The 14890-nt window shown below is 38.2% G+C and overlaps 1 protein-coding gene across 1 annotated transcript in view; it reads right to left on the bottom strand.

Annotated features, from left to right (window-relative positions):
• Nucleotides 1-398: 398 nt before the first annotated feature.
• Nucleotides 399-14890, bottom strand: part of LOC122788065 (keratin, type I cytoskeletal 19-like) — a 277040-nt gene continuing 262548 nt past the window's right edge. Inside the window, exon 7 of the mRNA XM_044054986.1 lies at nt 399-621. Coding sequence (XP_043910921.1) covers nt 582-621 — 40 coding nt within the window. The 3' untranslated portion in view covers nt 399-581. The remainder of the gene's footprint in view (nt 622-14890) is intronic.

Raw genomic sequence — 14890 nt, 5'->3', positions numbered from 1 at the left:
TTCTTTTTCTATAATTAACATTTTTATTGATTTTTTTTTAAATCCAACAGCACAATATATAACACCAAAGGAATCATAAATGTTTCTAGTAGTAATAAAAACACATTTCATATCTGATTCACTTCCTAAAACAGTCCTTACTTGCACTGTAAATAGTATATCAAAACTAAAAAAAAAATCATATCAAATGAATTATTTGTGCAGATGCAATAAGCTGAAAAATTGTATCAGAATGTTATCACATGAAGCTATTTGATCACACACACACACACACACACACACACACACACACACACACACACACACACACACACACACACACCCACACACACACACACACACACACACACACACACACACACACACACATTGAATAAATGTCTTAAGACCCTCTGCCCCCTCTGAAATTCCCAGTTCCATTTCAGGAGTTGTTTTGCATGCTTTAGTATTTTGTTCTAATTTTGCAAACTGGAATGATTTGATTTTTTAGTCCATTAATACTTCTCAATTGCGTAAAGCTCCTGTTGCTTAAATTTGTTCTTGAGTCCCCAGCTTCATTTTGGAACAGTCTCCACTTTGATTTACTTGTGTTTTTCATGTATGCTGTATTTCTCTTTGGACCTGCAAACAAAAGTACGGCATTTACTAACTGCATAAAATTACATTAGAAAAAATTTGCACATATTTGATCTTCCAAAACAGAAAAGATTGTCTTCTACAGTTGCAAGGTGAGTAAACAACTTTATATTCAGGAGTTTATAAATGTTTGAGGTCTCATTTCAGTAACGATAGTATATTTCAGCCATTGTACTGGGCTGTGGTGGTGAAGTAAGGTAGTATTAGAATAGGAAGTTCTCAGTTCAATAATCACTCGATCTGCCATCCTCACTTATGCTCACGTGTTCTTGTTAGTGATTTAGTTGATGGAACTGTGCATACAAATGGCAATGGAAGTTTCTTCTCAGGGTATCTGCACTCTCAATGGGAAAGTAAGGCATATGGTGATCCAAGAAAATCTTGGAGTACAGCCACTGCGCCCCTGTGTTGAGATAAGTCAGCTGAGATGGTATGTGTAAATTGTGGGGATGGTCCCTAGGCACTTTCCATAGCAGGTGTGCAAGTCACAGCCCACAAGAAAGAGAACCTTGAGAAGACTCGGAGCACTCTGGAGGGATTATATACTTCTGCTTCACTTGGAATGCCTGCATCTCCAAGAAGATGACTTGGAGGCTGCTGCTAGAAAAAAGAAGACTAGTCTGCTCTGCTCAGCTTGGTACTAATGCAGCCTTCATTTGTGTAAGTGGTGAAGAAAAGCAGTGGGCAGATAGGTAGATGCATGGATGGATTTTCTTTTATATTTTAAAGAAAAATACATATTATTTTAGAGTCAGGGGTAACCTGTTTGTAACTTTGTAGATGACAGTTTTAATGACTGCTCAAAAGTATGATGAAGTGGGTTTACTATCAAAATGTCGACAATATTTCGAGTGACTACTTACACAAACTAAAATGTCGTCAAATGACAACATTGAGCAGTCACCTGTATGACACATTCAAAATATCGACTGTTTGATGTCAACATTGTCGACATTTTCAAAACGTACCTCGACTTCCAGTGACTGTCTACTCTCGTTTTGAAGGTGGGGGGGCAAGTCCCCCTGCACCCTCTATGTGGGGGCTGCCCCCCACACACCCTGCTAATTATATATTACAACTCCAAGATTGCACTGCAGTGAGGAAAAGGGCAAAGTTCCAGATGCCTACTGTAGTGTGATCTCCAATCGAAATGTCAGCTCACAACAGCGAATGCACATTAGCATTCTCTGTTGCGGGTTTGACATATTTCGAATCGCTGTTATGATAACTTTGAAAACTGCCTTTCAGTAATCAAAGTTCATATGACATTCGAGATTTTGATTGTAAACCAATCAAATGTATGAAGGGAGAAACTTTAATAAAATAGCTTATTTATTAACTATTCAAATTTTGCTTCTAATGAATGAATCACATCCTTTATAAATATATGAGGTGTTTCCAAATGTTGCATAACACCATTTTATAAAACATTGGTGAAAGGGCTTGGGTGGATCATTTTAAACTTATCATTATATATATTGGGAGTGTAGTATTCAGTTATACACATAGTATAGTTATTTGATATCCTTACTTATAAACTAAAATAAACCATGATTCTTTATATCTTATAAGCATTGTTCAGCAATACTATGCTAGCCTCACATATCCATCTATCCTTCTTTTTCTTTGGACCAAATTCTAAAGATAGACAAGAAAATATTTTAATTTTTAACAAGGCTGCATGTTATTGGTATACCCCCTATAAAGCAATTGGACTTTAAGTATAGGGTGGAGTAATGAGGATGATCTCCTAATACTTTTATCTTGAAAGAAGTAAAACTAAATAAGAACCATTAAGAATAAGTACCAGCACATTGTCACTGTGAAGAACATCTTCCCATGCCATTAGCAACCTAAGTTTGATTAGCTTGGCAAAAACTTTAGAGCTAGTTGGCCCAGCCCTCCTCAAGTCTCCTTCCTATATGGAGAGTCAGTGCCTTGCAATAACACTGCATTGAAGGTCAGGGGTACAGTGGAAGCAATATAATTTTTCTGGATTCTAGTAATAATCCCCATAATAATGTTTCTTCAATCTAAATGTATTTGACATGTATTATACAACTAAAAAAAAATATATATATATATATATATATATATATATATATATATATATATATGGGTTCCATACACTTGATCAAATTTTCACTAATTTGAAATAGTGCATGGAATGCTTACTGCAGTGAAAGTGCACTTAATCGAAAGTGCGCTTACGCGAAGTTCAGTACAATGAACGGGTGTTGTACTGAACTTCCGTGCAGTACTCATGGACCTTAGGGTTAGGGCACGGGTCATAGTAAGGGGATAGCCCACGGGCTATCCCCTTACTATGACCCATGCCCTAACCCTAAGGTCCATGATGACTGCAACACAGTGAAGGACATAGTAATGTCCTCCACTATGGCGTGATAGTCACGAACCTTAGGGTTAGGGCATGGGTTAGAGTAAGGGGATAGCTTTACTATCCCCTTACCCTAACCCATACTCTAACTCTAAGGTCTGTGACTATCACACCATAGTGGAGGACATAGCTTGTTTTTTATGTCCTCCACTGTGCTGCGGTGTTTTCGGTGAAGTGCACTTATGAAAAAGTTCACTTTCATTAAAGTGAACTTTCGCAGAAGTGAGGCTTCCTATTACAAGTTCGAAGTAGTGAACTTTCGTTCTTGTAATAGGAATCCATATATGTATATATATATATATATATATATATATATATATATATATATATATATGTGTGTGTGTGTGTGTGTGTGTGTGTATGGGTCTACTTCTAAATTTTGAACTTTCAAAATGTCAAATTTTTTTTGTCGAGACCATAACATTGACATTTTGAAGCTACAAAATTTAAATAAAAAAAATAAAAACAAAAAAAAATTTTTTTTACACTTTTAAAAGTGGGGCAAGCTCCCCTGATAATTAAATATACCAACTCCGCGATCACACTACAGTGAGGAAAACTGTAAATATACCATTCCATGCTGTAAAATGATCTCCATTTAAATGGTTTGAAGTTTCAAAATGTCGACCCTATGGTCTCTATCATAAGAAAGGTGACATTTTGAAAGTCTGAAATTTAGAAGTACACCTGTGTGCGTGTGTGTGTATAAGACATAGATGTATGTGTATGTGTGTATATATGTATATATATATATATATATATATATATATATATATATATATATATATATATATATATATTTTTTTTTTTTTTCATGCTGGGAACTTACATGAGTTGAACTGAACTTCTGCGGTAGTGTGGCTTAATACAAAGCCCTGTGTCTCTTCTACCCATGGACCTAATCCTAGGAATCTGTTTAATCCCTGAGCTGAGGTCCATAGCCATCCATGAAATGGACAACTGTGTCCATAGGAGAAGAGCCACCACCGAATGGTTGTCTTGTCTGTGATGGAAATCCTACCCCTAGTGCGCCAATAGTCTAATTTTAAGTCAGTATATGGAATGAAGAATATACTAGGAGTGTTTCCCCCTCCTCTTAACAGCAATATCTCCTAAGTTTTCCTGCATCCCTGGTCTAGCTACCATTCAGAGCTTCAGTGACCATTGGTTCCCAGAAAGCAGTCTACTCCTGCCAGCACATCACCCTGACTCTCCCATGGGAAGAGAGATTATCAGGCTTTACCATTATGTTAAAACTATATCAGCTGTGAGTAGATCTGGAATTATTCACAGCCTGTCATGGCTTATTGCCAAAGTATAAAAGCGTGCAACAACTATTTGTATAATTTACAGGAATACATTCCAGAAAAATAAAAATTAAATGCTGTACCCATCAAATGAAGACAGTTAACTGTAAATCTTCTGTTTTTTTAAAGTGCCCGTAATTAAAAACTATGAGTTCAACTTCAAAAGAAACTTAAAAATGAGTAATATTACAATCGGATTTAACTGAAACATTTTAATTCTTCATATTAAGCCTCAAAGATTAAAAATGGCAGTTTAATGGTATATATTATACTTTTCATTTTGATAAAAGTTTTTATTATATCCAACTGGCTTAATGAGACAAATGTGTCATGGGTTAATTTTATTAAACTAGCTGAAAAATAGATTACTGCTTGTAAACTGCTTCTATAAGTCAGAGCACAATTTCAGTATTATTTAAACATCTGTAAGATCCATTACAAATTACTTGTTAGACTGTTTGTGTAGTGGTGGTGGTGGTGGTGGTGGAGGGGCCCTTATCTGGAACCAAAATCCTTTTTTTTTCACAGTGCCTGTAATTGAAGACATCCTATAGCTGCTGGTATCACTAATGAAGATGTCATCACTAAAAATAAAAGGACAGTCACAAATGTTGGTGCTTTTAACAACAGTGATAGATTATAATAGGGGTGAAACTGGCAGCCACCCAGGACCCAGAACTTCAGGGGCCCATGGCCAGCCAACAAAAAGCTTTAAATCATTCACAACTATAACACAACCAACAGAACAAGACGTAAAAATGTGTCCCTTTTCTATGGCCCATCTCTATCTCCACTGATATATGAACAGCACAGGAAACAGCAGCAGGAGGTTCCACAGCACCTCGACCCCCTACAGCTAAAGTAAGTTTCCTGGATTGCATGTGTAGTAAGTAACTATGAACTTGTTGTTGTTGTTGTTTGCTATCACCTGTTGCATAGCTGATTAATTCAGCAAATGTAATGGCAATATCATCAGCATACCAATTTTTTTTAATGTAACATAGGCCACTGACATGTTAGTCAGGGAACTGGGGACCTCTGTAGACAGTAATCTGGCCTTTGAACAACATGCGGCCAAGGATGTAAGAATAATCATTCTATGTTGCCAAACTTATATGTAAGGGCATGGCATCCAGGTCCAAGGAAGTCATAGTCCCACTTTCTTTGGCCCTTATCAGACTGATCACTGAGATAATGCCCCTTTTGGCATGTACCTGATCAGACACATGCAACAGTTGCAATATCCACAAAGATTCCTTACCAGGAAAATCCATGGTATAAACACTGTCCTATATGGATCACCTTATAACCCCATCTATGGCAATCTATGTCAAGCATACAAGGTATCCTCATATCCAGCTCTGAGGGATCTTTTGCACATTCACAAACTTAACTGTATCAGTACCACTAGATCCAATGATTTAAATTTTGTTTGTGACATAAATAAGACATGTTGTCAAGGCAAATATGTGTCGCAGAGGATCGCCATGCTCTGGAACAGGCTCCCCATCCATTGTGAAGCAGAGTCTACCTCTAAGTCTAAATCTATTTAAGTGTAACATTGACCAATGGATGGGAAATCAGAAATTCACCTTAGGTCTGGCCCCCATGTCTCCAACAGACAAAGGCAGACAGTACCTACCCATATAACCTCTAGAAACTCTCTAACATACCTCCTTCTAATAAATGCTCATAATATATAGGGATGCAGTTGGGTTAGGTTTCATGGTTAGGCTAATAAAAGCCCTGGTGGTCATTAGCCTACTATACACCTATGAACCTATGAACCCATTTAGTCTTCAATGACAGTAGGCACTACACTTGTAGATGAAACATTGAACTGCAAAAATGTTTGCCAACAGCAACATCTGCATTAGTAGTAGTTTTCTTTAATGTGGAATTATTCAGATTACCATTGCTTCTGCACAGATTGTTTATATTGACTTAGTATATATTATCTGATGGTTAATATTTCTTATGCTCTCATCATAAATATTCTTCTAGTTAAACTGTATTACAAATGGCCAGGTCTTAAGATGTGATGTTAGTACTTTTTTATGGAATTTCAGGTAGTTCATCTAAAACTACCAAATAAAGTACATTTTATTGATATGAGGAAATAAATTACGAGTGCACACAATCAGAAAAGTGGCTATAACCTCTGGAGGAGGGCTATCTTTGGATGAAAGTACCTTATGCTCTTATCATACAGTCATTTTAAATGGTCTTTAATCTGGCTTTGCAGGACTAGTGTGCATGTGTGCATGAATTAAATTGGAATACTTTAGCTATTCAGTGTTTATGCGGCTCAAATTAAAAATATGTTATTTTGGTTATTATTATTAGTATTATTATTATTATTATTTGACACAGACATCTAAGACAGATGCTGAAAACAATGCAGATTTAATTGTTGGGTTTGGGGGATGTCTGTGGATAGAAATGACTGATTCTGCTGAGTTGAAGTCATTAGTCTGTCTTTGCAGGGCTAGGGGGATGTCTGAAGATATAAAACATGAAAGAAGGATGCTGTCAACAATGTAGCTATAATTGCTGGTTTGGGTGAATCTCTGTGGATAAAAATGTCAGACCCTGCTGAGTTGAAGTCATTAGTCTGTCTTTGCAGGACTAGTGTGTATTTGTGGAAATTAAACTAGAATATTTTATTGTGGCCATTTTTATCAAAATCAAATATGTGATGTGCCCACAGTCAATAAAGGGACTATAATTGATCAATGCACTTGTTGGTATATTATAATGACGGATTTTTCTGTGGGTCTTTTTATGGTTGAAATATTTTGAAATGGACACTTTTGGCATTATTGGTTAATGCAATTAGTTTCACTTCTTTGTGAAAAAAAAAATGTTCAAAACTACATTTTTTACCCTAAGATTCAGAAGGTTTACTATGATGAAGAGGGTCTATATCAGAACATCGAAGGTTTAAAACTTTGAATGTTCTAATATCGACCCGTTTTGAGTGAACACTAAAAATAGTGAAGCTGCAGAACACCGAATTCTTTCCTAGGGAAATAATTTGGTTGGCTGGTTCTGTGACTTTGCTATTTTCAGCACTGTGGTGGAAATTTATGGGTCAGTTTCAGGTAAGTGTGCGATTGTGTGGTTGTTAGGATTAGGGCACTGGTTAGGTGAGTTAGGGTTAGGGTGTGGGTTAGATGAGTTAGGGTTAGGGCGCGGGTTAGGTGAATTACGGTTAGGGGCGGGTTAAGTGAGTTAGGCTTAGGGCGCGGGTTAGGTGAGTGTACGATAGTGATGGACCTTGGGGTTAGGGTTTGGGTTAAGGTAAGTGGATAGATAGCAGTGTATGTATAGTTTAGTGTAGGGTTAGTTGTAGGATTATAAGTGTATGTGTGTGTATTGATGTTTTTTAGGTGTGCTTGTGTTGAGTGTATGTGTTTCGGAATAGCGAAATTGTTTTCCCAAGGAAAAGATTTGCTGTTTTGAATGCTCAATATTATGTGGTTTAGATACTTTAGGTTTGATTAAATAGCGTTCGCTATTTTCATCTTTTGATAACATGGTATAAACACGATGAAGAACCCTTGTCTTAAATTGTTTCTGCATCACAGTAAGCCTTTCTGATTGTGAGACTGCCCTACAACTGAAGTTTTTCAATCTCAGGATCCTTAGTGTGGGAAGTGGTCTCTCTCTCTCTCTCTCTCTCTCTCTCTCAGGAAGCTGCATGCTAATGTGGCACGACAAGGGAGTGGCTAATAGTAATCAGCACATGCTCTAACCAGGAAATGTCAAATAATAACTTAGCTGAGTTACTTTTTACTCTAGGAGAAAAAAAGAAAACACTGTTTTTGATGACATCCACCCATTCACTCCTGTGAGAGCAATCATGGTACAGGTAAGTACACTGGCAGAATAAGTGTGTGTGTGTGTGTGTGTGTGTGTGTGTGTGTGTGTGTGTGTGTGTGTGTGTGTGTGTGTGTGTGTGTGTGTGTGTGTGTGTGTGTGTGTGTGTGTGTGTGTGTGTGTGTGTGTGTGTGTCTGTACATGGATGTCTAGAATGAGTGTCTCTGTGTTTGCGTGTGTGGGTATGTGTGTGTATGGTTTCACTTCAGAATTTGGAAATATCACAATCCTGAACTTCATAATCCGGAACCCAATATCTTGAAAATTCAAAATCCTGAAAACTCAAAATCCTGACTCACAAAATACTGAAAATATACAGGACACTAAGAATGACAATATTCCAGTACAAGGACACAGAAATACACATACAAGACAAAGAATAGCACTTTTCACCAAGTATGGGCAGGGGGCAAGCCCCCCTGCAGCCCACCCACACCCCCTACTAATTAAATATATAAACTTCAAGATCGCACTCCACAGAAAAAAAAATGGCAAACATACCATCACATGTGTTCATGACTGCCTGTTGTATTCTTAGTAACATGCCCTTTTAACTTGCTATACTACAACATAACTCATGATAGTATAGTGAAGTTCAGTCTTGGAGTGGATATATTTAAGCAGCAGGGGGTGTGGGGGGCACAACCCCCCACATGGGGGGGTGCAGGGGGACTTCCCCCTTGCTTATATTTGGTGTAATGCCATCTGGTTTGTGTTCTCTATAGTCAGTATATGTATCCTGTGTGTTTTCAGTCTTTTGGGATTCAGGATTTTGAGTTTTCAGGATTTTGAATTTTCAGAATTTTGGGCTTCCAGATTATGAAGTTTCCTGAAATTCAGGACTGTGATATTTCAGGATTCTGAAGTGAAACTGTGTGTATACATGAGTGTCTGACATGGGTGTGTGTGTGTGTGTGTGTGTGTGTGTGTGTGTGTGTGTGTGTGTGTGTGTGTGTGTGTGTGTGTGTGTGTGTGTGTGTGTCTAGGTGGTTGCACTAGAGGAGGTTGGTAGGGGATGTTGAGTTAGTTTGAATGTGTGTGTGTGTGTATGTGTATGTGTACATGGGTGTCTGTGCGTGGTTTGTGTGTGTGTATGCATACTGGAATGTGCCTATGCTACAGTGAGGCATGGACTGATAGGGAGAGCTCTACTATGCTGAAGTATAACAGTGCAATCTTTGATTCAGAGACATGGTAATGTGCCATTAATGAGGCATTTCTCTGCACGGTTTTATCATACCTCTGATTTGGAGATTGTCACTGTTGTGCTAATTGATCAACTTCCATTGGCCCACTAGCTTTAGCAGAGAGTAGCTATGAATTCCAGTCCTAACCTAGAATACCAAACATGTCTGTTTATAATGACAGCTCATGAATCAGCTGTATCTCCAGCCACATAAAACTTAATTTTCACAGGATATACCCCACTCATAATGTATTTCTGCCCTTTCACCACATATGCATATAGAGGCAGCTTTCGTTTATACTTTTGTTCCTCCCCCATTCTTACCTTTAGAAATGGTGAGTCTCTGAGGACCAAGGATAGAGAAGTATAAAGCAAGTAATAATACTTGACAGGGTGGGCATTATTGGAGAATAAGGGATTGTTCAGATGAATTGTGAGTTGTGATACTAGACAGGTATAGAGCCACATTGCATCAGGAAGGTTTGTTATTCTCAATAATTCCCAGTTTGCTTGGTAGTGTTTTAATACATATTTATTTTACATGTTGTCCTGGCAGCTGGTATAAGTATTAAATGTTGTACTGTTATTTATGCAAAAATTAATACATATGTTAAACAATGCATGACATAACTTGTAATGTTTGCTGATGTTCATCCTAAATACCAATTGTTAAAAGCTACAAATGGATCATATAGAAACTGTTTTTGCTGAGAAAGCTTAGGCTCATGGTTAGTTGCTATACATGAGGTACAGGAAACCACTGAGGAACCTAACTAATTTCTCACTTACCCTAGAGTACACTGGTCGAGTGATTTGCTCAGTCACATAACAGACAAATGGAGGCTGAAGGAACCCAAGCATGGACTACATTTAGTAGCTGTCCAACAGCTCATAGCCTCAATTATCTGTGTTGTCTGAATTATAATATTTTTTTTCTGTGGATGGAGTGCCTATGAATAAAGCAGAGGGCATATAGAACAAAAACTAAATTGCCTATGCAATTCACTCATTTATCCAAATGAACATGCAATAATTGTATGTTCTGCAGCACTAGGTAGCATTTATTTGCAGCAGCCGCAGTATCTGCTTGTAATTAAAGTAGCTGTTGAAAATGAAAAGCATTTGGAAAGGAAAACACAGAATTTGCAAGTCAATACCCAAATGAAATTATTTTTTGTTAGTACAGTAATTGGCTGACAAGAGAAAAATGATGAGGTAGATTTTACTGATACCACTTTACCATGGTTCTTTCAGCTAAATACTATGCATAAATGGAAGTGAAAAGGAAAGGAAACAGTATTTCAATGCTTATCAGTATTAAGGTTTTGCATTATTTGTGTTTATTACATTCTCATGATGTGCTGTACTGATGTGATTTAATACTGACATTATTTATGCACTGATCCCGGGATTCAATAAACTTTTCCCAGGAGCCCAATAAACTCTGTGCAGGAATTATGTTATTCCTGCATGGAGTGAACCACATCTGTTTCCACATAGCTTTAACAGCAGTGTGCCTTGCATATTCAAAAAACCTGTGCAAAGCCATAAATAATGGGGGGACAAAGGCCCAAAAATAGGGACACTTTTTAACTATTGCTCTTACAAACTTGGAAAGTTGATAGAATAATAGGTTTTGCATTAGCACAGATTCTCTGAAGGGTATGAAGTCCGAAACTCAAATGTCTGTCATTATGTTCTGACTTAAACCCTAAGTGATTTGCCAGTGATTTGCTAGAAAACCACAGTCACATGAGAAATGGACCAAAAATATGAGGCAATAAGCTAGACATTCTGCAAAAATATGTCCAGTTGAGAGGTATGCTGCCTCATGTTTTTGGTGTGTTCCTCCAAATATCTGTCGCTACCTGGGAAATAGCAGATGACTGGAGTCATTAAATAATGAGAAACATTTGAGTTTAAGACTACACATCCACCAAAAAAGTCATGCTAATGCAAAACCTATTATCCTATCATCTTTTTAAGTTTGTAAGAGCAATATTTAAAATCTATCCTTGTGTCCCCTTACAATTCCCCTTAATGTGACTGACAAGGAGTATTGACACATGTTCATAAAGTAGTTTTATTAATATCCCTTTTTTCCATTCTAATGTATATTTAAGCATAGCTGAGCAGGTTTGCACATTAGGGCCCTCTGCTCAGCATTGCCTAAACATCTCATAGCAGCTAAATACAAATGTATAGCTAAGATCTCAACAACAAGATAGTGCAGTGGTTAGAATTCCGGCTTTGCACGTAGGTGTTCACAGTTCAAGTACCCACACAGGCACTTTATTTTTACATGGGAAACCATTGTTAAAATTAATTTTTTATGTTAAATTATGTAGTAAGGGGTATTTATCACCCAGGGTAGTGTAGCTGGTCCAAAATGGAAGTGTGAGTGAATATAACATGTGAACTCACCCATGTACACACAAGTGTCTCATACAGTATAGTCACACCCCAAGGTAATGTAATGAAAGCACATAGGGGAATATCATGTAAAGTAAATCATATGCACTTACTAATATGCTAGTATTGACAAATTAATCTACAATCCTGATATTTTTAAAATGAAAAATGAGCAATGCTAAGCAGTGCTCAGCTATGCTTAGCCAGTTTAAGCATTGCTTAGATGTACATGCTAAGCAGCGGTTAGCTCATCTAAGTGGATTTTATCACCCAGGGTAGTGTAGCTAGTCCAAAATGGAAGTGTGAGTGAATATAACATGTGAACTCACCCATGTACACACAAGTGTCTCATACAGTATAGTCACACCCCAAGGTAATGTAATGAAAACACATAGGGGAATATCATGTAAAGTAAATCATATGCACTTACTAATATGCTAGTAATGACGAATTAATCTACAATCCTGATATTTTTTAAAATGAAAACTGAGCAATGCTAAGCAGTGCTCAGCTATGCTTAGCCAGTTTAAGTGTTGCTTAGATGTACATGCTAAGCAGCGGTTAGCTCATCTAAGTGGATTTGCAGAGTGTTAACCAGTGCCCAGCATTTATCCCTTTAAGGGCTGTTCAACTTATCTTAGCAGATTTGTGCACTGCTCAGCTGAATGGTCCAATGACAGCAAAGGGTGGGAATATGGCCTTATTTAAACCGCAGATGTGGGAATACAGCTATATCCTGTTGTAATCTGATCTCTGCAGGAACCATGTCAGGTGTTGGAGAGGGCTTGCACTTTTGGGTGCAGCGCTGGGGCATTTTGGAGTCCAGGGTCATGGCTTAGCTCTTCGTATCAAACCATGATGACAGACTGCTGCAGGGCCAGTACCAGGGCTCACAGTATAAAGTGGAGTCCTGGGACCATCTGGCACATGACCTCACCAGTGCCATTGGTATCCCCCGAACTGGTGAGCAGGTACAGTATCACTATGCCTACCTAAAGTGGAGGAAGGGGGCACTCTTGGCCCAATGGCTCCAAGATGCTCGGGACAACCATGCTCCAGCAGTTTGTAAGTATCACAGATATAGGTGTACCAGATTCTAGCTTGAGTATGTGATAGACAGGTATGCATAATGTTTGTTTCTCACCCCTACAGCTGCTGGAGAGAGGACTAGTAACATTAGACCCATGCAGACAGACTGACACGGATGTGTAGACAGGCTGGTGAGTACAGATATAACTTGCAGTATATAGTGGCATAAAGTAGAAGGAGCACATTGTTTACTGTCAGTAGGAATTGTGTGTACTGTGTCTAATGAATAAATGATGTTTGCCATGCTAATATTGATCCACAGGATATCCATTAATAAAAGTGTCATTTCACTGTAATAAAGATGTATAACACAAACAGTTGTGTTTACTCTGGTATGTTGTAGAAATCGAATGTGTAAAGGTTCATCACAGCAAATATGGTGTTGACAGCATGAAGTAACTGAGGCTGTTCTGAGAACCAACTAGTATGCAAAACAGGAGAACGTGGAGCTGTAAATCACGATATAAAGGAAATATGAAATACTGTATGCACTAAGTTCTGAACCCTGAATAATAATGTCTACAGTATTATAGTGTTTCCCCTGCAGCATTGCATTCTTCTGTTTATTATTTCAAAGGATTAATACACAGTACAATAACTATCTGCCGTGCATGAATGTCAGGATTACAAGGTCAGACTGTCTAACCCAGAGAGTATTAGGCAGAAATTAGTCAAACAAGAGACATGAGTTTCCCAGTAACTCAGTGTGATGGACAATATCCCTGTTGCTCATTTATCATACCCAGACATGGTTTGAGTGGTACTGAGATGTGTGCATATATACACTAAAAAAATCCTGAATATTTATAGAAACAGTCAGAAAGTGTTAACAGATATGTTCTCCACAGGTCTTACAGGTAAATAAATGTGTGTAGTAGCTGTATGAAGGGTATACTAATACACCGTATACAACTGTTCCACTGTCCAAACCCATATGCATACAAATGACAGCAGGATAGGTACATACACCATGCACTCTCCCTGATACATGTCCTTCAAGTATCACTCTGTCATGGCTAGTGGTCACTGCTGCCAATAACCTTGGACATACATAGGAATCCAGGGAAGTATGACAGTAGCAGACTCATACAACATTAGTGCAGGGTACCCCTTCTCTGAAATCTATGTAACCATGACATGTACCCTCCAGTAATGTAGCCATTGTCCTCCCAGTCTGCCCCACACCATTACAGATTGACAGTCTAATGGGTATGTATGTGCTACAGAAGCTATGGGCTATAGATAGATGTAAAGTGAGGCAGACCTATAGAGTATTGAGTAGTACTGTGGTGAAAAATGGAAGCCTATACAGTTGTTAATGGACTTTTTTCTCTCCATCCACCTCTCATCTGCATCAATAATTATTATTCATATACAACATGTATGTTTTTCTCAAAACCTATTGTTGAGACATGTGTTCTTATATTGTTCATATATTTACTTTGTATGCATATTAATATACCTTGTTAAAATACTAATACTGGTAGCCTGTTGCCATCAGTGTAACGTGCATGCTATCAAAATGCTTACTGTTGTTCCATTTATGCATGTGTTCTGTCTGCTATTCAACTGTTTCAAATCTGTTGGTTTGGGTTAATTGGAACACCCATGCATACTGTTATAACTAATTTTGAAATGTTTTGTTCATGACTAACCAATATATCTTGGATAACCTCAACACCATAGCACATTTGGGAAGGCAGATCCAGGCAGATATTTGTCTGTGGCACCAAGAAGCCTGTCAACTGCTGCAAGTTCCAGGGTATGGATTGCAGTGTCATCCGCTCTGAGTTGGATGGAAGTCTGCACCAGATTGAGGGATGCCTGTCCCACCTGAAGTGGCTAGCTGCCCCTGTTGTCTAGCCCACAGCACGGCCACCTTCAGGTCCAGGAAGGTGCAGTGGTGACTGTCCATGGGTGGGGACCTCAGTCCCACTTTATCCATCTGGGGGCTCATGGGCCTCTGATTCCCAACCACCT

This window comes from Protopterus annectens, chromosome 13.part0, assembly GCF_019279795.1.
Source record: "Protopterus annectens isolate FY-2018-M chromosome 13.part0, PAN1.0, whole genome shotgun sequence".
In the NCBI taxonomy this organism is placed as follows: domain Eukaryota; kingdom Metazoa; phylum Chordata; order Ceratodontiformes; family Protopteridae; genus Protopterus; species Protopterus annectens.
The sequence above is the reverse complement of the archived record's forward strand: the minus strand, read 5'-3'. Positions and strand labels throughout refer to the sequence as shown.